Source organism: Bufo gargarizans, chromosome 8 (assembly GCF_014858855.1).
Source record: "Bufo gargarizans isolate SCDJY-AF-19 chromosome 8, ASM1485885v1, whole genome shotgun sequence".
In the NCBI taxonomy this organism is placed as follows: domain Eukaryota; kingdom Metazoa; phylum Chordata; class Amphibia; order Anura; family Bufonidae; genus Bufo; species Bufo gargarizans.
Window position 1 is genome coordinate 185,562,104 of NC_058087.1, and position 22,334 is coordinate 185,584,437.

Below are 22,334 nucleotides of genomic sequence, written 5' to 3' on the forward strand. Positions count from 1 at the left end.
TACTGAACTACGTGCGACTTACTACTGCGATATACTACGGCGGCGACTATCAATAACTGACTATCCGCTGCACTTCGAATAATAAAAGGAATTTATTTAAACAATTACACGTCTACAGTCTAATTATTGCTCTAACTATATATATTTAGAGCAAAGGACATATAAATATATATACTTCTAGTCGCACACAGTAATATATCAGCAACACTACAATACAAGCCTAACCACACAATACAATGCACAATGCCACGCCGCAACTCTCCCTAAAAATACACTTACACACACACGTTACTAAGCAGCCCACCCTCCTGGCTCTATACTGTCCCTATGGGGAAACACAATAGTGGCACTGCAAGGGTTAATATTCGATGCAGGCCACGGATATTGGTGGCAGCTGTAAAGGGGTTACTGCCATTCTGGGGGAAAGGGTTAATTGCAGACACAGGAGGAAAAGGACCCAGGGTATGTGTGACGAGTACCGTACCCCGACTTATGTCTGACGTCAGCTACCTCGATCTCAGTAGACGTGGTATGGTCACGGGTTACCAAGGCGTGACGTTACGCCCTCCCGGAGGAGCGGGTAAGGTCAGCTTGGTACAGTTTACACAGACTCCTCCTGTCCACACGGGCACAGAGAGGCAACAATCTGAGGGAGCCTGGTCATTGACCAGCCCGGGAAATCTGCCACCTGCCAGCTTCTCATTTGATATAAGCCCGGTCCGCTAATGGGATTATATAGGGTAAGAAACCAACCCGCGGTAGCGTAGTACTAGGCCGAAACACGGACGTGGGGATTCGTGATTGAGATACAAGACAGCACAAGATTAAATTATATATTTAATCACCTTAAGGGCTCACTAGACAATAGACTATACACGCAAGGAATACCTACAGTGGTCTGAGGTTACGAATACAGGTAGTATGGTACACACAGGACTACACAGTGTACAAGTCAGTTACCGGGTAGATGAATGTTCCTTTGGATTATGATGGTGGAATAGTCCTTGGCTGCGGTCACGTGGGGGTAGTGATGTCAGCAGTTTCCAGGTCTCTCCAAACACATTTGCACGATGTGACCCCTTTCAGAAAAAGACACGCCCGCTTGCTGGCACAAACCTTTTAAACTGTGACCGGCCTCTCCTCTTCCCGCCTATGAGAAGAGTCTCCCCATCCCTGCTGATCCTGGCAGCTCAATGACCCACAAAACCCTTTAGGGTTCATAGCTCCAGACCAGAAGGTCACAGGGCGATGGTTCTGGGACCAACAGACCCGCCTGGGTTCTGGCTACAAGTAGAGTCCAAACATGGTATCGTTATTGGGTTTCTGTGGGGAGATATGTATATCTCCCTTCCCTGGCACCCGACCTCCAACCTATGACCATGGGCATGTTCGTCTTTGCCCCGGGATCGCATAAATATATTTGACTTATGTCTGGGATGGATGGGCAATTCATAATTCCTTGAAGCCAGAACCCCTGTGGAGCTCACTACCTCCGCTATCTGACAAGCAGAGGGTGGAAGTGAGAACTTATCCTGCATGTACACTGACCAAGGTGAATTAAATTAGAATCATGGCTGCCATTAAACGATAATCCATATTCCTGACAGTATGTGGCACTGCAATGCAGGAGGGAAAGGGTTACTCAGCCATCTCCATGGGCACGTGGCCTCTCTTCCTTCATGGAGCTGCCCAGTGGCCATATTTGTTACTGCCTTTGCTAGCTTGCCAAATTGGCTGAGATATTTTTTTCTCTTGAGCGGGAGCCTTACGTGCAGCGCATCTAATACCCGCCATCACCACACCGGACCACTGTTTATCATAACTTAACACAGGTAAGTGCTTTTTAACAATTTTGCATATCTTGTCATACTCTTCACTGTATTGCGTGACAAATGTAGTAGCCTGTATTAGGCCTCCTGCACACGACAGTATTTTTTTTAACGTCCCGCAAAACGTGGTTCCGTTGTACAGTGATCCGTGTCTGTTTTTTCTTCCGTTGGTGATTTTTGGAGGATCCACGGACGTGAAAAATGAAAAAAAAGTCTAAGTCAAGTTTGCCATTGAAATGATAGGAAAAAACGGACAAGGATCACGGACACGGATCACAGACGCGGATGACAATCTTGTGTGCATCCGTGATTTTTCACGGACCCATTGACTTGAATGGGTCAGTGAACCATTGGCCGTGAAAATAATAGGACAGGTCTTATTTTTTTTCACGGCCAGGAAACACGGATCACGGATGCGGCTGCCAAACGGTGCAGTTTCCGATTTTTCCACGGACCCATTGAAAGTCAATGGGACCGCAGAAAAACACGTTAAACGGGACAACGGCCATGGGTGCACACAACGGTCGTGTGCAGGAGGCCTAAGTGGAAGTGCAGATCGTTGATGTAACCCTATCCCCCCCCCCCCCCCAGACACAAATCCCAAAAATTAACACCGACCGGATCATGATGGACAGTAAAGGAAATAGAGTCCAAACATGAATTCAGATTAGGCGCCCATACCACTGCACCCGGTCATGGAAGGGGTGGGTGTCAATGAGGAGAAAGCTCCTCTCCCACCACGCCATGAATATATTAGCTATGGAAGGAGAGAACTTGGCCATCATCGACACCTGTAGATAAAATAAATCATTAAACATAAAAAAGTTGTGTCTGAGGAGGAAATCCAAAGCCAATTCCATATATTCCCGCAACTCATATGTATAATTGCTATAAATACTCAAGAACCAGCGTAAGGAACATAGCGCCTGGTCATGAGGACTATTAGTGTACGGTGAAACCACGTCTGCTGTAATCCACGTGTATTCTTTCCTCCACTCCAAGGAAGAGAAGGCTCGCAACACAGACCTGGTGTCCTGTAAAAAAAACAGGAATAAGGCTACATTCACACATTAAGGCTACATTTTGCAGTCTTCAAATTGCGGATCCGCAAAACACGGATACCGGCCGTGTGAATGTAGCCGGCCCAATGATAGAAATGCCCAATGATAGAAATGCCTATTCTTGTCCGCGATTGCGATTGCTCTATCTTTTTTGCGGGGCCGCAGAACGGATCTACGGATGCGGAGAGCACAATGTGTGCTGCCCGCATCTATTGCGGCCCCATTGAAATGAAAATTGCGGAACGGATGCAGAGCCAAAAATACGGTCGTGTGAACGCACCCTAAATGGAATTAAAGACTGAAGAAGTGGGTCAAGCCACTCGGACAATCTTTCCGAGTAGGACCTTATGCCTGCCACAATTGGTCTTAGTGGAGGGGAATGTTTTTATGAATCTTGGGCAGGGCGTGATAGACAGACATGACAGGATGGGGTGTATACATGTATTCAACTTCTTTTTTTATTTAAAATACCCAAATCAAAGGTTTTTGCTAATATTTCGACTAGTTGTGCACATGGCGGTTTTTTAACAGTCAGTGAATAGCGGCCGTCTAAACGTAATGCTGGGATGGGGCAGATGCCTTTGCGACCGGCTAGTTCATAGCCATTACTCACGACCTGTTCCGAAAGGAACGTGGCTTGACCGTAAACCATTGGGCACGTTCCGTTGTGGGTCCTGTATGGCTTGTAGCCATATAAGAAATTCTAAGAGTAACACTTGTTCCGTCACGGGTAAAATCTACGATGTCCGGGACTTTATTTACTGCCGTAGTAAAGGGGTGGTCTACCTGGCCCAGTGTACATGCCCAAGGGACTATGTGGGCAAAACTTTTAGGGTGTTCCGGAGGCGTATCCTGAAACATATTAACGACATCAAGAAAAAGAAGGATACCCCCATAGCTAACCACATGTGGGATCCGCAACTCATCAAATTCTCTGCCCTAGAGTTGATCAGACCTTCCCCCAGGCGGGGCGACAGGGACCGCAGGATCCTCCAGAAAGAGACCGAGTGGATCTAACGGTTCCGGTCGCAATCACCGGGAGGCTTGAATGAACAACTGACGTTTTCATGCTTCCTGTAAAGCAGCGGGGTCTTCTGTTTGTGGGGGTAGCCCCTTATCCACATTAACTTCCTCCTCGTGTGATAGAATTCCTTATCGACACGTGAAGTGTCAGTATAATCATTTTAGGGCTTCTCCTTATCTGAAAATAATCACTTGATATACATCTTCTCTATCGTTTTCATGACACTAGACAGTATCGTTCACTGACACACCACAAACCCTCCCCTGCGTAGTACCTGCATGTAGGAGGCGCTATCAGGGCAATGGCATGATCCGTACCAACCCTGGGCTCCATATGATGTGGCATTCCCACCTGAGGCTTTACTACTCCCGGCGGCTACTTATATATCTGCTCTCTCTCTGCCACTATATCTATACCCAAAATATGGGGCAGTGATTGCACATACATGCCACCTATATATGGAGTAGAATCTGAATCTGTGTAGATTTGGAACGCACGGCCATCTTTATGGGCATGCGTTCCACTAAGTCAGGTTGGGTCACCCCTTGTTTTTCATATCTGGAATGGCTAGTCTCCGCAGGTTCTTGATTAATGTATCCGGACACTGCCACCCTCGAAATGTATGCCTTTTCTTAGTATTGAGGGGCAGTGTCTGGAGTAAGCCGCGGTGGAACGCATAACTACGCCCACATGGAGCCGCGGTGGAACGCACGGCCAGACGGCAGCGCCCCACGTGACCCGGCATCTGAAGCTGACTGATGACGCTTACGGCCCTGATTGGCTCTAGGGGGACAGAGTGCTCCTACCATCTGGGTGCATCTCTGGGCTGAGGAACATTTGAGGGACACCCTAGGGATATACTAGGGACCCATATGGTTTCGCCCCCTGTCCACCACCGGTAACATCTATCCCCTACATGGTGCACAGTAGCTCTTTTTCTGTGTTTGTCTATGTCTGTATTAGTCCCCGTGTGAGGGACCTATGTATTTTTTATAATATGAAATGAAAAATTATGTTTTAGGTAGTTGGCTTCAGTGATAGTGTCTTCTTCTCCACAACTACCAATTGAGTATATTTTGGGACGATAACAACCTGGAGTAGGACCTGCAAGCTTCTATTGGCTAATAAGGGACATGTGACCGTGTAAGGCTTGTATTGACTAATGCAGGTCATTTTGTCTCAGACTCAGGACATTTTTGTTATTGTTTTTGTTAAAATGCCAATTTACTGACAAAACATTGGGGTTGTGCGCTGCCTCCCTCTAGTGCTAGAAACTGGAATAGCAGTTACTGAAAGTTTCTGCTGCAAAATGAAAAATGAAGCAACTTTGTAGTGAAAATCACCAAAATACACTCACCTAAAGAATTATTAGGAACACCTGTTCTATTTCTCATGAATGCGATTATCTAGTCAACCAATCACATGGCAGTTGCTTCAGTGCATGTAGGGTTGTGGTCCTGGTCAAGACAATCTCCTGAACTCCAAACTGAATGTCAGAATGGGAAAGAAAGGTGGGCTACAACAGCAGAAGACCCCACCGGGTACCACTCATCTCCACTACAAATAGGAATAAGAGGCTACAATGTGCACGAGCTCACCAAAATTGGACTGATGGACTTTCTGTTGAGACATTCAAATGGTAGAGTCCGAATTTGGCGTAAACAGGATGAGAACATGTATCCATCATGCCTTGTTACCACTGTGCAGGCTGGTGGTGGTGGTGTAATGGTGTGGGGGATGTTTTCTGGGCACACTTTAGGCCCCTTAGTGCCAATTGGCCATCGTTTAAATGCCACGGGCTACCTGAGCATTGTTTCTGACCATGTCCATCCCTTCATGACCACCATGTACCCATCCTCTGATGGCTACGTCCAGCAGGATAATGCACCATGTCACAAAGCTCCAATCATTTCAAATTGGTTTCTTGAACATGACAATGAGTTCACTGCACTAAAATGGCCCCACAGTCACCAGATCTCAACCCAATAGAGCATCTTTGGGATGTGGTGGAACGGGAGCTTCGTGCCCTGGATGTGCATCCCTCAAATCTCCATCAACTGCAAGATGCTATCCTATCAATATGGGCCAACATTTCTAAAGAATGCCATCAGCGCCTTGTGGAATCAATGCCACGTAGAATTAAGGCAGTTCTGAAGGCAAAAGGGGGTCCAACACCGTATTAGTATGGTGTTCCTAATAATTCTTTAGGTGAGTGTAAATCTCCCGTCTATAGGATTTGTGCAGAAAAAGTAACCTTGCAATCAGTCTAACCGTGGGTTATATCAGGTTCTGATGACGCAATGTTTGGATCTTTCTTCAAACTTTCTCAATTTATACTCTCCCAAATTATACACGATTATCCCCAAATACAGGATGGCTCCAGGACCGCTGGCAGAGCAGGCAAACCTTCTGCAAAAAGCTGCTGGCAGCTGCCACTAGGGGGGGCTAGCTGCAGGTGTATTTATAATGGTCAGATTGACTTCAGACAGAATAGTATCATTGCATTCTAAGGCTCTATGCTGAAATTGTTAAAGGGGTTGTCAGGGGTGTTGCTGGAGTTTCAAAGTATTTCGGGCCAAAGTCCGAATGCACATGAGTCAGAAGATAATGTATATTATGTGTATGGCCGGCTTTACACCCCGGAGTTAATCACCAGCAGGTTAGAGGGATGCAAGATGAACCCGAAATAGACCAACTATACAAATAGTATTACTGTATATGTAAAGGTGCGGACGGTATTTTACTATATGACGGCAATATACACAGATAATCACCGTGATCTGAGCAGAGTGGTGTCAGCCATTACTGTCTCCTGGATCATGGAAAAGTGACCGAAACACAGCGCCATTTAGTGGTCAGAGATGAAAAATCGAAGCTACAGTAGAAGATTTAAGTGTCGATTGGGTCAGGAAGATTACAGGGTCACTGGACATATGTTGACCTAGGATCTGTCTGCTCATCAGTACAAAATAGTTCTGATTCAATCTTCCGCTTCCAGAATTTATTTTTTTATTAAATAAAAAATTCTTTACAATCATTGGCTTTCTGCACATATAAATAATCAGGACATAAATTACATCTCTGTACAAATGATATTATAACATGAATTCTTTCCTCTGTTAAAAATTTATTTACCTCACACAATCTTCCCAACTGCACCCGAGGTCGGAGACTTGTTCTATGGAATGTACTTTTGACCAAGATCCTTGTGTGGTCCAGGAGATCTTCTCTTCCCCAAGTGAACTACACTGGTCCAAGAGACACATCTTTCAAATACCTGCCCTGAACCAAGAGGGCCACTCAAGATTATGACATCTTCCCTGATTAAAGGGGCCTTCTGTTTGTCTAGGAGACATAGCCTGCTGTGCATAAAAAGTCTAGGAGACATTCAAATCCTCCCCTTGTCCAAGTGGCCTTCCCTAACCTAAGAAACCAACTCTGCGCCAAAAGTTTTTCCCTAGGCTAAAAGACATCCCGTGGTCGAAATAGCCTTGACTGATCCAAGAATCCCACTCTAAACTATCCTAATCTAGAAGATATTTCCTGGTTCTTGTGGTCTTCCCTGAACCAAGAAACCTAATCTGGTCAAAGAAGCTTTCACAAGGTCAGGAGACATGCATTGGTGCAAGCTGCCCTTCTAATCCCTAGAAACCTACTCTGTTCTAAGAAACCTTATCTAGTTTAGAAGCCATCCCCTAATCCAATAATCCTATCCTAGTCTTCTCTAGGCCAGGAGACATCCCATGATCCAAGTGACCCTTGTTGATACAAGACTTCCACCCTCATTCAAGTAAAAGAAACCTACTCTGGTTCAAGAAGTCTTTTTTTTTTAATCTAGGAAACATTCCCTGGTCCAAATTGTGTTCCCTAATCCAAGAAACCTGTTCTGGTCCAAGAAGCCCTCTCAATGAGACATTACTTAGTCCAATAAAGCTAATCGAAGAAGCTGTCCTTTGTCCGGGAGGCATCTCCTGGTCCAAATAACCATCCCTGATCCATGAACCTTTCTATGGCCCAGGAAGCATTCCATAGTCTTAAAGACACCCCCCTCCCCTAATCCTAGATCTGAAACCCCATTCTGTTCCAAGAAACTTGTCTTAGGAAATTTTTCCAAAATCTATATGGTAGTCCTTCTTCTCTTACATTGTTTTGTTAACAAGCAAAGGTGAACGCCAGGCTCATTATACTTGCAAATGTATAACCGGGAGGATGTACAGTCATTGTAGCCGATGCCACCGTCATGTCCCAAGCATCCACAAAGCCAACATTGATCCCTTGAAACACTTCCTTGAGGACCAGATACTGAGTGTATCCATGGAAGTCTCCTTGCCTTTCAACTGAGGCATAGATCTCTCTGGTGTTTTCAGTTTTTATGATGACCTTGGTGTCGGGACTCCTTAGGAACAGTCGTTCCAGAGCTCTGCGGATGTTGACAGCTCGTCGAATGAAAATTTTTAGAGGGAACTGTCTAAAATGTTGTCCCATTGTAATCACAAAAATGGTATCCTTCCCCCCGGCACGCTGGTCAATCTGACGACTGGTGTACAGGTCCTCCTTGAAGTAGTAGAAGCCATTGTGTTCCAATGGGAATCCATGCCTCTTGTAGGAAACATATATATCCTTCTCCATGTTCAATGCTTCCAGTGTCAAAGCCCAACCGGTCCATCCACTGCGATGGTATCGGAAGTACTTCACTACTGATGGAGACAAACATCTCAGTCAGGGGCACAGATCATATGAAAATGTATAACCAACATTGAAAGTCATCAAGACAACTATTAGGACATATGGACATCATGGAGGAAGGTCCACCTCTCTGGACCCTCTCCATGAGCTACAGAGGAGAACATCTAAGTAAGAGCATCTTTCTGTCAGTTTATTCAAGTATCACATCCAATGCCGTGGGGGGTGGCTGCAGTTGGAGTTGTGACCTAAGTACCACAGTAATGCTGATCGAGCAGTGGCTCTGCCCGATCATACAGAGTACTGTGCAACCATGCAGTTTCAGCCTCTTCATCCTCTCTGTCCATTCCCTGCTCTCATCTTTATATGCAGTGTAAGGAAAAAAACAGGGAGTTACATAGAGAGAGGTGAGTGACCACTGAACCCTAAGTATGGAGCATTCAATCTTCCACTGCCCTACACTGGGGATATTAAGATAAACCTCTCCACTGTCCTAGACCACCAGGGATACTAGAATTAACCCCTCTACTACCCTCCACCTGCACTCATTACATTAATCCTCTCACTGCCATACACCACCAGGTATACTGGAATTAACCCCCAGACCATCAGTTATATTAACATTAACTCTTGTAATGCCCCAGACCACCAATGATATTAACATTTACCTTTTCACTGCCCTAGACCAACAGGTAAATCAGTATTAATGTCCTCACTTCCCTACACACCTAGTTGTATGGACCCATTCACTGCCCTAGTGTCATGGTCTTACCTTCTCACTGTTCTCCTTCGTTTGACATGTGCTGGCGGCCATCTTGGTTTCTGGGTTTCTTGTAGCCTCCCACCCTGCGGCTCCTCCTTCCCACTGGGAGGAGCTGGATGCCTAGCTCATATATATAGAAGGTCTGTGGCTTCAGTTCCTTGCTTGGTCCTCCTGTGTGCACATGCTTCAAAGACTGCTGCTGCTTCTGGTTCCTGATCCTGGCCTCGTCTGACTACCCCGTTGGTTCCCGATCCTGGCTTCGTCTGACTACCCCGTTGGTTCCTGATCCTGGCTACGTCTGACTACCCTCCTGGTTCCTGACCTCCGTCTACGCAAGACCCTGCTTCAGTTTAGCCATCCGTTTGGACTTTAGCTACGGCTTGATTTTCAATAAAGCCTTCTTATTCCACCTATCTCTGTTGTACGTCTGGTTCATGGTTCCATGACATTAGGACCAAGCCATGAATTCTGACGGTACAGGGCCATCCTCGCTACCTACGCTGGTTGCCAGACTTGATCAGCAGGATCACCTGTTGGGTCGGTTCGCTGTGGCGTTACAAACCCTGCTTGAACGCACGGCTCATTTAGCTTCCATTGCCGATGGGTCGGTTGTCGCTCCTGGGCCCGCTCCTACTGCCGCTCCGGTTGTTGCGCCAGAGTCTACCCCGACACCTGTTGCTGCACCTGCGGTGTTTCGGGGTATGACCGGTTCTGCCCCCCTTCCACAGCGCTTTGGGGGAGAGCCAACTCAGTGCCGAGGTTTCCTTAACCAGGTGGCCATTTATTTCGAGTTGCTGCCACATGCCTTTCCTACTGAGAGATCAAAGGTGGGCTTCTTGATCTCGCTGCTCTCGGACAAGGCCTTGGCCTGGGCCAGCCCTTTATGGGAGAACAACAATCCGGTGGTTGCCGAGTTTTCCGGTTTTGTTGCTTCTCTTCGGAAGGTATTCGATGTGCCGGCTCGTGCTGCCTCTGCTGCGAAGCTCCTTATGTCCATCAGACAGGGTTCACGATCCGTAGCTGAATACGCCATTGAGTTTCGTACCCTGGCAGCAGAGGTGGGCTGGAATAATGAGGCTCTGGTCGCTGCTTTCTCTCATGGTCTCTCGGATGCCTTGAAGGATGAGATTGCAGCCAAGGACCTACCAGTGGAGCTCGAGTCCCTTATTTCTTTCCTGATTTTGATTGACACCAGACTCAGGGAGAGACCTTCCTTTAAGGAGAGCCTGCGGAGGCCTTCTAACAGATTGGCGCCTACGTTTGCTGTCCCACCCGTGCCTCCCTCTCCTCCCACGCCTCCTGGGGATGACTGGTCTGGGGGTCAACCCATGCAGCTGGGGGTTGCTCGCCTGTCCGAGGGGGAGAGGGTACTCTGGAGACGCGAGGGCCGATGCATGTACTGTGGTCTCGGTGGGCATTTTCGGTTGGCATGCCCGAACCGTCCGGGAAACGCTCGCACCTGAGATCCTGTCGGGGGCAGATCTTGGGTGGAGTCTCCTCGTCCCCGGTTTCCCGTGTTGACAAACCACTGATTACTGTTGTCCTCTCCTGGGTCGGGGGCTCGGTGACGACCCAGGCGTTGGTGGACTCTGGTGCTGGTGGCTTGTTCATTGATAGTGTGTTCGCCGCCGCCAATTCCATTCCTCTGCAGCCTCGAGGTTCCCCACTGGCTCTTGAGGCGATAGACGGCAGACCCCTTCTGCCGCCACACGTGACTCAGGAGACCCTTCCAGTGGGGATGGCCATTGGTGCCGTTCACAGAGAGTCGGTCTGTCTCCAGGTTATTTCGTCTCCACACTACTCGGTGGTCTTGGGGTACCCCTGGCTCCAGAAGCATAATCCGACTTTCGATTGGAGATCGGCCGAGATCCTCTCGTGGTCACCGCAGTGTGGGGCTAGTTGCATCCATGGGCCTGTCAAGTTGCTGTGTACTTCCTCGGACTCTCTGTTGCCTCCTGAATACGAGGAGTACCGGGATGTATTCGATAAGGTGCGTGCGGTTGCCCTACCTCCGCACCGCCCATACGATTGTGCCATAGAGTTACAATCTGGTGCCGTTCCTCCTCGTGGCAAAGTCTATCCACTGTCGGTAGCGGAGAATGAGGCCATGGAGGAGTACGTGAGGGAGGCGCTTTCACGCGGACACATTCGCAAATCCTCGTCCCCGGCAGGGGCTGGATTTTTCTTTGTGAAAAAGAAGGGCGGTGAGTTGAGGCCTTGCATCGACTACAGGGGTCTCAATCGCATCACGATCAAGAACGCTTACCCGATACCCTTGATTTCCGAGCTGTTCGATCGCCTCAAAGGGGCCACGGTCTTTACCAAACTCGACCTGAGGGCGGCATATAACCTGGTAAGGATCAAGGCGGGCGATGAGTGGAAGACCGCGTTTAACACCAGGACCGGTCATTATGAATCCTTGGTTATGCCCTTTGGGTTGTGCAATGCGCCCGCAGTCTTCCAGGAATTCATCAACGATGTTTTCCGTGACCTGTTGCAGCAGTGTGTGGTGGTCTATTTGGATGACATCTTGGTATATTCTGCATCCATGGAGGCCCACATTCTGGATGTCAGACGAGTGTTGCAACGGTTACGAGAGAACAAGCTGTTCGGTAAGCTTGAGAAATGCGAATTTCACCGATCCCAGGTAACCTTCTTAGGTTACATCATTTCCGCTGAGGGGTTCTCCATGGATCCTGAGAAGGTTTCGGCTGTCTTACAGTGGCCCCAGCCCAGTGGGCTTCGTGCCCTGCAGCGCTTTTTGGGCTTCGCCAATTATTATCGGAAGTTCATCAGGGACTTTTCCATGCTAGCCAAGCCTCTCACGGATCTGACCAGGAAGGGCAGTAATCCTCAGGTCTGGCCGCTCGAGGCCATCCGAGCTTTTGAGGCTCTAAAGTCCGCCTTTGTGTCGGCTCCGATTCTGTCGCATCCCAACCCTGGGTTGCCTTTTGTCCTCGAGGTGGACGCGTCTGAGACGGGAGTAGGCGCCCTCCTGTCTCAGCGTAGAACACCAGGGGGTCCTCTGCTTCCTTGTGGGTTTTACTCCCGGAAACTGTCTTCCGCGGAGTGCAACTATCAGATTGGTGACAGGGAGTTATTGGCCATCGTGCAGGCCCTTAAAGAATGGAGGCACTTGCTCGAGGGCTCGGTGGTTCCGGTTCTCATCCTGACGGACCACAAGAATCTGACCTACCTCTCTGAGGCCAAGAGATTGACACCACGTCAGGCCAGATGGGCTCTGTTCTTGTCACGTTTTAATTACGTGGTCTCCTACCTACCCGGCTCCAAGAACATCAGAGCGGATGCCTTATCACGGCAGTACTCCGAGCTGTCCGGGGAGGAGTCGATTCCGACTACGGTCATACCCCCGAATCAGATCCTGGCTGCTATTCGCACCAGCCTGACCTCTCCTCTGGGTGAGCAGATTTTGGCGGCTCAATCTGGTGCTCCCTCTGGGAGACCCAACGGCAGATGTTTTGTGCCTGAGGAGTTGCGCACTCGGTTGTTGCGAACCTACCATAACTCCAAGGCCGCGGGGCACCCTGGAAAGAATCAGCTGTCCTGGGCGGTTTCACGTCTGTTCTGGTGGCCTTCTCTACGTTCCGACATCGCCGCATATGTAGCGGCATGCTCCGTTTGTGCCCAGAGTAAGTCCCCTCGGCACCTTCCGTTGGGCCTTTTGCAACCCATAGCCACCGGGGAGCGTCCATGGTCACACCTGGGGATGGATTTCATTGTGGACCTTCCTGCATCCCGAGGCCATACGGTCATTCTCATGATTGTGGATCGGTTTTCCAAAATGTGCCACTGTGTTCCTCTCAAGAAGTTACCCTCTGCACAAGAGTTGGCCTCGATTTTTGCCAGGGAGGTCTTCCGGTTGCACGGTTTGCCCAAGGAGATTGTGTCGGATCGGGGGAGTCAGTTTGTGTCCAGGTTCTGGCGCGCCTTTTGCTCCCAGTTGGGGATTCATCTCTCTTTCTCCTCGGCCTACCACCCTCAGTCCAATGGGGCCGCAGAACGATCCAATCAGGCCTTGGAGCAATTCCTTCGTTGCTATGTCTCCGATCACCAAGACAATTGGGTTGACCTCCTGCCTTGGGCTGAGTTTGCCAGGAACACGGCGGTGAACTCTTCCTCTGGGACGTCTCCCTTCATGGCCAATTATGGGTTCCAACCTGCCGTGTTACCGGAGGTATTCTCTCCCCAGGATACTCCGGCTGTGGAGGATCACCTTTCCGTCCTACGTACTTCTTGGGTACAGATCCAGAGGTCCCTTGAGGTCTCTGCGCAACGCCAGAGACTCCAGGCTAATCGCAGACGAGCGCCCGCTCCTTCCTACCAGGTCGGAGACCGTGTATGGTTGTCCACCCGCAACCTCAACCTTCGAGTGCCCACTCCCAAGCTGGCGCCTCGCTTTGTTGGTCCCTTCCGAGTGCTTCACAGGGTAAACCCGGTAGCCTATGCCCTTGCGCTTCCTCCTGGCATGCGTGAGGAATATGAGGTGAGCAATATCCTGGACTCACGCCTGGTCCGCGGTCGGTTGCAGTTTTTGGTCCATTGGCGTGGTTATGGTCCAGAGGAGCGTTCCTGGGTTCCCTCCACAGATGTCCATGCTCCTGCGTTGCTCCGAGCCTTCCACGCACGCTTCCCTCTGAAACCGTTCCTTACTCCGCGGAGGAGGGGCCCTTGAGGGGGAGGTACTGTCATGGTCTTACCTTCTCACTGTTCTCCTTCGTTTGACATGTGCTGGCGGCCATCTTGGTTTCTGGGTTTCTTGTAGCCTCCCACCCTGCGGCTCCTCCTTCCCACTGGGAGGAGCTGGATGCCTAGCTCATATATATAGAAGGTCTGTGGCTTCAGTTCCTTGCTTGGTCCTCCTGTGTGCACATGCTTCAAAGACTGCTGCTGCTTCTGGTTCCTGATCCTGGCCTCGTCTGACTACCCCGTTGGTTCCCGATCCTGGCTTCGTCTGACTACCCCGTTGGTTCCTGATCCTGGCTACGTCTGACTACCCTCCTGGTTCCTGACCTCCGTCTACGCAAGACCCTGCTTCAGTTTAGCCATCCGTTTGGACTTTAGCTACGGCTTGATTTTCAATAAAGCCTTCTTATTCCACCTATCTCTGTTGTACGTCTGGTTCATGGTTCCATGACACCTAGACCACCAGGTATTCAGAAATTAACCCCTCACTTCCCTAGACAACCAGTTATTTTACCATTAACCCTTTTACTGCCCTAGACCAGCAGAAATATTGAAATTAATCCCCCTCACTACCTTTGACCACCAGTTATACTGACCTATTCATTACCCTAGACCACCAGATATACTGACATTAACTCCCTTCATGGACTTAGATTGATCACCAGGTAAACTGACATTAGGGATGCTGACACAAACACCTTCACTGCCCTAGACCACCAGGAATATTGGAATTAATCCCCTCACTATCTTTTACCACCAGTTATACTGACCCATTCACTATCCTAGACCACCAGATATACTGACATGAATCCCCTTCATGGCCTTAGATTGATCACCAGGTAAACCGACATTGGGGATGCTGACACTAACACCTTCACTGCCCTAGACCACCAGCAATATTGGAATTAATCCCCCTCCCTACCTTTGACCACCAGTTATACTGACCCATTCACTATCCTAGACCACCAGATACACTGACATTGGGGATGCTGACACTAACACCTTCACTTCCCTTGACCACCATGAATATTGGAATTAATCCCCCTCACTACCTTTGACCACCAGTTATACTGACCTATTCATTACCCTAGACCACCAGATATACTGACATTAACTCCCTTCATGGACTTAGATTGATCACCAGGTAAACTGACATTAGGGATGCTGACACTAACACCTTCACTGCCCTAGACCACCAGCAATATTGGAATTAATCCCCCTCCCTACCTTTGACCACCAGTTATACTGACCCATTCACTATCCTAGACCACCAGATACACTGACATTGGGGATGCTGACACTAACACCTTCACTTCCCTTGACCACCATGAATATTGGAATTAATCCCCCTCACTACCTTTGACCACCAGTTATACTAACCCATTCACTATCCTAGACCACCAAATATACTGACATGAATCCCCTTCATGGCCTTAGATTGATCACCAGGTAAACCGACATTGGGGATGCTGACACTAACACCTTCACTGCCCTAGACCACCAGGAATATTGGAATTAATCCCCCTCCCTACCTTTGACCACCAGTTATACTGACCCATTCACTATCCTAGACCACCAGATACACTGACATTGGGGATGCGGACACTAACACCTTCACTTCCCTTGACCACCATGAATATTGGAATTAATCCCCCTCACTACCTTTGACCACCAGTTATACTGACCCATTCACTATCACAGACCACCAGATACACTGACATTGGGGATGCGGACACTAACACCTTCACTTCCCTTGACCACCATGAATATTGGAATTAATCCCCCTCACTACCTTTGACCGCCAGTTATACTGACCCATTCACTATCACAGACCACCAGATACACTGACATTGGGGATGCTGACACTAACACCTTCACTGCCCTTGACCACCATGAATATTGGAATTAATCCCCCTCACTACCTTTGACCACCAGTTATACTGACCCATTCACTATCCTAGACCACCAGATATACTGCCATTAACCCCCTTCATGGCCTTAGATTGATCACCAGGTAAACCGACATTGGGGATGCTGACACTAACACCTTTACTGCTCTAGACCACCAGGGATGTAGTCAAAAAATGGGACCTTTTACTTGGGCCAAAGACCAGGCCAATTATTGGGAACAAACCTTCATACAAACACTCGTTCTTGATCCTTCCCCCAAGTAAAGGTGCCGCCAATTACTTGACCAACGAGTAAATCCTCTGTCAGATGAGCGGATCTTTCGTGTGGCGAATACAACCATCACCCCAAGTGAGCTGAGGATGTGCTGGCAACAATGTGCAAAGTGAAGGGGGTCAAACAATCATAATAACGATTGTTTATTCTCCATTCATTGTGCATCAGGCTTGTGAACGGCACTTTAAACGAGCGCCATTCAACATGAATATCAATTTACCTTGTGTGTCAATTCCTTATCTGCAACCTTTCTGCCTGCTGTCAGTGGATACAAGCATTCTTGTTTACATCATGAAGCTGTAAGCTTCTACTGACCTAATGCTTCTCACAGCTGAGGCTTTGTTACAATTGCCCCCAGTCCAGACTGATGCATTATTTCACTTGCACTGTCACAATGTAACAATCCATCAGGACAGGACAGGGGTTGGTCCCGCTGATGAGATTGTCCACCCTGGATACAATGGTAACAAACAAAGAAGCATTGGGTCTTTAATGGGGTCCGACCATGAGGGTAATAAGCCTTACTGTTGATCCCCTCGGTGAAGTGCATCATGAACTGACGTAACGTGGAATCTCCGATGAGAAAGAGCTTCTTTCCCTGCAGACATTTAATGAAGTCGTCCCCCGTTCTATAAACCGTCATGTTACAGTAAACCGGGTTCCAGATTTTTTTGTAGAAATATCCGCTCGGGAGAGGCGAGCTCATTCCAGTCTGACACTTTGGTAGTGCGGCTTTTCCTAAGGCTGGAAGAGATACAAGAACTTAAAGGCTATGGACACCTTCGCGGGCAAATTTTTTTTATGATTGCAATTCACTCATTATGGGCTAAAAATCATTTTTTCAATTGGTCTTTATTAAAAATATTTAGCCGTTCTGTCACAAAGGCTGAACTGTCTAGCTTTGTGAATCGTACTTTCACTTTGTGATGGTCATCTAATAAACCTTATCTCTAATGGACTAAAAGGTCATAAAAAACTTATTTAAAATCATTCTTATCAGCAAGATAAGAATTGAGCTGTAATGGGTGTTCAGGAGGTCCGAAATAAGGAGTTGTGAGCAGAGTGAAACCAGACAGCTTGCTACTAGAGAATCTCAAGGCTGTACAGAGAAAAGGGCTCCCAATTTTTAAAAGACCAATTAAAAATTATTTTAGTTTAAAATGAGTACAATGCAAAAATAAAAAATAAATGCCCCCAAAGGTGTACATAGCCTTTAATGTAAACCCATCATGCCTTAGACTCCAGTCACATCCAAAGCTGCCTTCAAAATTCTATTGTCTTCCTGTAAGATTCCAGTCTGCCAGACTTTACAGCTCACTACCGCCCCCTGCTGGTTTAGTGTGTATATGGAGCATGCTCTGCTGTGCATTGTGGAAGTTCTAAAGTATCGAAACTGGTGAAAGGAAATAGTCAACTGTGGGAACCAATCAGATCACTGCACAAAAATGAGAGGTGAAATCTAATTGGTTGCTGTGGGCTCCACACCAATATGCTATAGACCGCAAAAAAGAAATGAAAATACAATGTGTAAGATTTCAGCACATTATCCAATTAGAGGTTTGTCTGACAACACAGAGCTGACAGACTCCAAGTGACAATAAAGCAGAATTGTGAATGCAGCTCTAGAGGTGACTGGAGAACAAGGCATGATGTAAGATAAGTACAAGAGAAGTAAAGCGCAATAATAAATCTGTGTATGAGTTTAAAACTAAAATGTCTGCTTGTGGACTAGAAATAGCACCCCTCTTGGCCATAGGCTGTGCTTGGTATTGCACCTCGGCCCTGAAAGGCTGTTTCTGGATAAAAGAAAGCTGTCATTGTCATTTTTCAATCATCCCTTTAAATGGGTATTCCAGGATTTACTGTTGATAGCCTATCCTTAGGTCAGGGCTGGCCAACCTGCGGCTCTCCAGCTGTTGTAAAACTACATTTCCCACCATTCCCTGCTGTAGGCTGATAGCTGTAAGCAGTCTAGGCATGCTGGGAGTTGTAGTTTTGCAACAGCTGGAGAGCCGCAGGTTGGCCAGCCCTGCCTTAGGTCATCGATATCAGATCGGTGGGGGTTTGACATCATGCACCCCGGCCAATCAGCTGTTTGCAGGTGTCGCAGTGTGCCGAACTAACACAGCGCCATACACCGAGCAGAGGCCGTGAAAGGTACTGCAAGCTCAGTCCCCTCCAAGTGAACGGCTGACCGGCGCGCGGCTCCGAGAGGCATCAATATTGAAGTCCTGGAGTATCCATTTAAAGGTGATGTCCAGTGTATATAAAGTACAGTATTTTTGGGAAAGCTGAACTGGCGGCTTATTCGGGTTAGTGCTGCTTATTTTTATTATTTTAGAGTGCTCCCGGCCTTTCCCTTCAAAAATGATAATCCCTTTAAATCTGTGTCTGATCCTGACTGAATTCAGAATAAAATGTTAAAACTTACCGTTGCACTGATTTACTGTGATTGGCGGAACTTCACTTTGGATTTGTATAACAATATTTGACCTTTAAAACAGGAATGATACAAATGGTAATTATAATATATTTCTATATTTTTTTTAAATGATAGCATTTTATTCATTTTGGGCTAAAAAACATTTTTTCAATTGGATTTTATTTAAAACATATTCAGCTGTTCTGTCACAAAGGATTAACTGTGTCTAGCTGTGTGACCTGTACTTTCACTTTGTGCCGGTCATCTAATAAATCTTATCTCTAAATAAGGGCTCATGCCCACGAACGTGTGCCGCCCGTGACCGCAAATTGCTGTCCGCAATGCACAGGCACCGACCGTGGGGCAGCCACATGCGGAGCGCGGCCCCATTCACTTCAATGGGGTCTGCGATCCGCATCTGACGGTCCGCACCGCAAAAAAGTACTGCATGCACTACTTTTTTGCAGTGCGAAGGCATGTACAGTAAACCCACGGAAGCACTCCGTAGTGCTTCCGTGGGCTTCCGATCCGTGCCTCCGTTCTGCGTCTCCTGGATTACGGATCCATTCAAGTGAATGGGTCAGCGATCCGTGATGCGGGATGCACACAGCCGGTGCCCGTGTATTGCAGACCCTCCGTATGCGGGCGCAATACGACCACGGCTAGCACATGGTCGTGTGCATTAGCCCTAACTAAAAGGTTATAACACTTATTGAAGCCACATTCTTATCAGTCAAATAAGAGCCGAGCTTCAGATTTTTCTTCCGCTTCCGTATGTGGAACCATTCATTTAAATGTGGCTTAAAAAAACCCGTAAATGACTCAGTGTGCGTTCCGTGTCTGTATGTCCACCTGTCCGTTCTGCAAAAAAAAATAGAACATGTCCTATTCTTGTCCATTTTGCGGACAAGGATAGGTATTGTTACAATGGATCCTCAAAAATATGGATGCAACATGGACTTTACAAGCATGTTATCCATTTTTTTTGCGTCTCCGTATTTTGCTGACACGGTCGTGTGCATGAGCCTTTAATGAGTGTTCATGAGGTCAGAGATCAGGAGCCGTCAGCTGAGCTGCCTGATGAAACATAACTGTAAAACTGATCTGGCAGGTTGTTCCGGCTGGGAACAGCCTGTCGGATCCGTCCTTGCCGAGCGTAGCCGTGCACTGCTGTCAATCCGTCCAGCCCCATTGACTATAATGGTGTCCGGAGAATATCCAGCAACAACCTAACAAATATGCCGAGGAGCGGCCAGATGAAAACTGTTGCGTCCACCGGCATTTGCCTGGCTGCTACTTAAAAATCTTAAGGCTGTACAAAGAAAAGGGCTCAACATTTTTTAATAAAGACCAATAAAAAAAAGATTTTTAGCTCAAAATGAGTAAAATGCAATGATAACATATTGCCCCCAACAGTGTACATAGACTTAAGGGGTTATTCTCATCTCAGACAATGGGGGCATATTGCTAGGATATGCCCCCATTGTCTGATAGGAGCAGGTTCCACCGCTGGGACCCTGACCTGTGCCCAGAACGGAAAGTGGTGGAGGGTGCAGTGTGCATGTGCAGTTGCCTTCCATTTATTTTCTATGGGGCCACTGAAAATAGCTAAGCGCTGGCTCGGCTATTTCCTTTGGGTCCATAGAAGTGAATGGGAGCGCTCCCATTCACTTTTATGGGGAGAGTGCTTGCTGGTGGCCGGACCAGAGTACTCCAGCCACCACTTTGCAGGGCTCCATTCCTGAAATATATCACCACAAGTCTGTGATCCTGGCCGCTTTTGTTTATTTTTATATGTAAAATTGGAAAAGGGAGCGATTTCAATTTTTATTATCCTTATATTTTTAATACTATTTTTTTTTTCACTGTAATTTTTAGTCCCCTTAGGAGGCTTGTACATGTGATCTTCTGATCGCTTATACCTGCAATAGAATACAGTTGCAGTTTTAAGGATTTTACTGGCTGCCTGTCAAGCCATGCCACCTGCATAGCTTTGCAGGCAGCTCACTGTAACAGACCTGGGGGCCTTCACAAGGACCCAGGCTGTCCTAGCAACTGATATTACCACAGGGGCTCCAATTGGAGAACAGAGGGAACACCCTGCCATTGTGTCCTTGGTTTCTATGGACTGCAGCCTCTGAGGAGTTAAATGACCAGGATCAGTTATCTCTGATCCTGGTCATTGTTGTTGAGATCCTCCACGTCAAGACACATGTGACAGTTTTTTGGTAAATGCATCTAAAGTAAAAATATCAGCAGTTCTTTATTAGGTCTTGCTTAAAATATCCTACCATTTTGCATGTTATCTTACAAGATAAATGATGGACTTCCCTTTAAAAGTCTGAAACCCATTATGAAAATGATACCTCTGAAAAATTTGCTGCTCCACCGGGGTAAGATACGAGGCATGAAGGTCATAACCCCTCATTTCATTCAGACTCTCACAAGTAAAATTTGGAACTTTGTAGCAGTGGTAGACCTCCTCGTAGAGTGGGTCGTGGTACTCACAGATCTCCTTCCCATCTTTATTGGAGAGCTTGAAACCACATTTAGTCACTGCAACTTTACCAAACTTTTCAAATTTCCCCTCGAAACCAACAACTCCTTGACTGGAGTGTCTTGACCTCCAGAGAGCGGCCACCCCTTCACTCGGGTAGAACAAAAGAATGTTGACTTTGACCTTGCCGGCCCAGTACAATGGAAAGTGAACATGATAAGACCCATTTTTAAAGTCCTCCAAAATTCCTGAGACAGAAGCTCCAAGTTCTTGAGAGATGAGTCTTGGTCTTATGAAGTCTCCTCCATAAGTCTTCCTGTTGCCCAAATGATCAAACATATCAACCCGTACCACAAAGTCTTCTCCAACACAGTACGTCTTTCGGGGGTCTACAAGGGACACCTTACTGTTCCTTCCACTTGTGGTTTGGTTAAAGTGTGTGAATGTCACAACGGGGATGAGTTTTTCAATTTTGTTATATATTCTGTCTATTTCTAGTTGGAGCTCAGTTTTTGGTGGAGGACTCGCCTCTTTAGTTGAAGGTTGGTCATGATTGGTGGGTGCCAGACAGGTCTGAAGTAAATGTCTCAGAGAATCCTGAAATGTATAACATTCTCATCATACAAGGGAATGAAACTAAAGTTCCTATGCAAAGAATTATTTGTCAAACGGTAGTAGGTGGGAACATAAATGTTGGACAATGCAATTCTTTGCACCATAAATGAGTTGGAAAGTTCTCACCTGGAAAAGGCTCCGGTACCAACCAAAGCTTATGAGGAATATAGCAATCAGTAGTATTTGGATGAATGGTTTACCCATGGTGGGGAGTTCACACTGAGGCCGCCCTGCTGAAGACAAAGATGGTCACCCAAAAGGATCTTCAATAATGGTCGCTCATGAAATAGGACATTCCAGAGTCCACAACAAATGTGAATGTTTCCAATCCATAGTAGATTTCATACATAAAGCTTTAGAGCTTACTTCCCAAGAATGAGTGAATGAACGAATGGCAAAAATCTACATTTCCTGAACAAACATCTAGAATCTGATTGGTTTACATCTTTCATTTTTTGCCTCCACTCATTTTCATACATGAAGCCAAGGCTGATAAATGCAACTTCAAGAATAAACATTAATGAATAAATGAATGAATAAATGAGAATTGAT

General features: G+C 47.2%; 1 protein-coding gene across 1 annotated transcript; it reads right to left on the bottom strand.

Annotated features, from left to right (window-relative positions):
• Positions 1–8,066: 8,066 nt before the first annotated feature.
• Positions 8,067–21,986, bottom strand: LOC122945508 (NXPE family member 4-like). Its single transcript, XM_044304573.1, has 5 exons — positions 21,909–21,986; positions 21,037–21,764; positions 18,680–18,741; positions 16,774–16,992; positions 8,067–8,611 (listed from the first exon to the last, which is right to left on the bottom strand). Exons 1-5 carry the CDS (start codon positions 21,984–21,986, stop codon positions 8,067–8,069), a joined length of 1,632 nt encoding a protein of 543 aa, XP_044160508.1.
• Between the last annotated feature and the right edge of the window lie 348 nt (positions 21,987–22,334).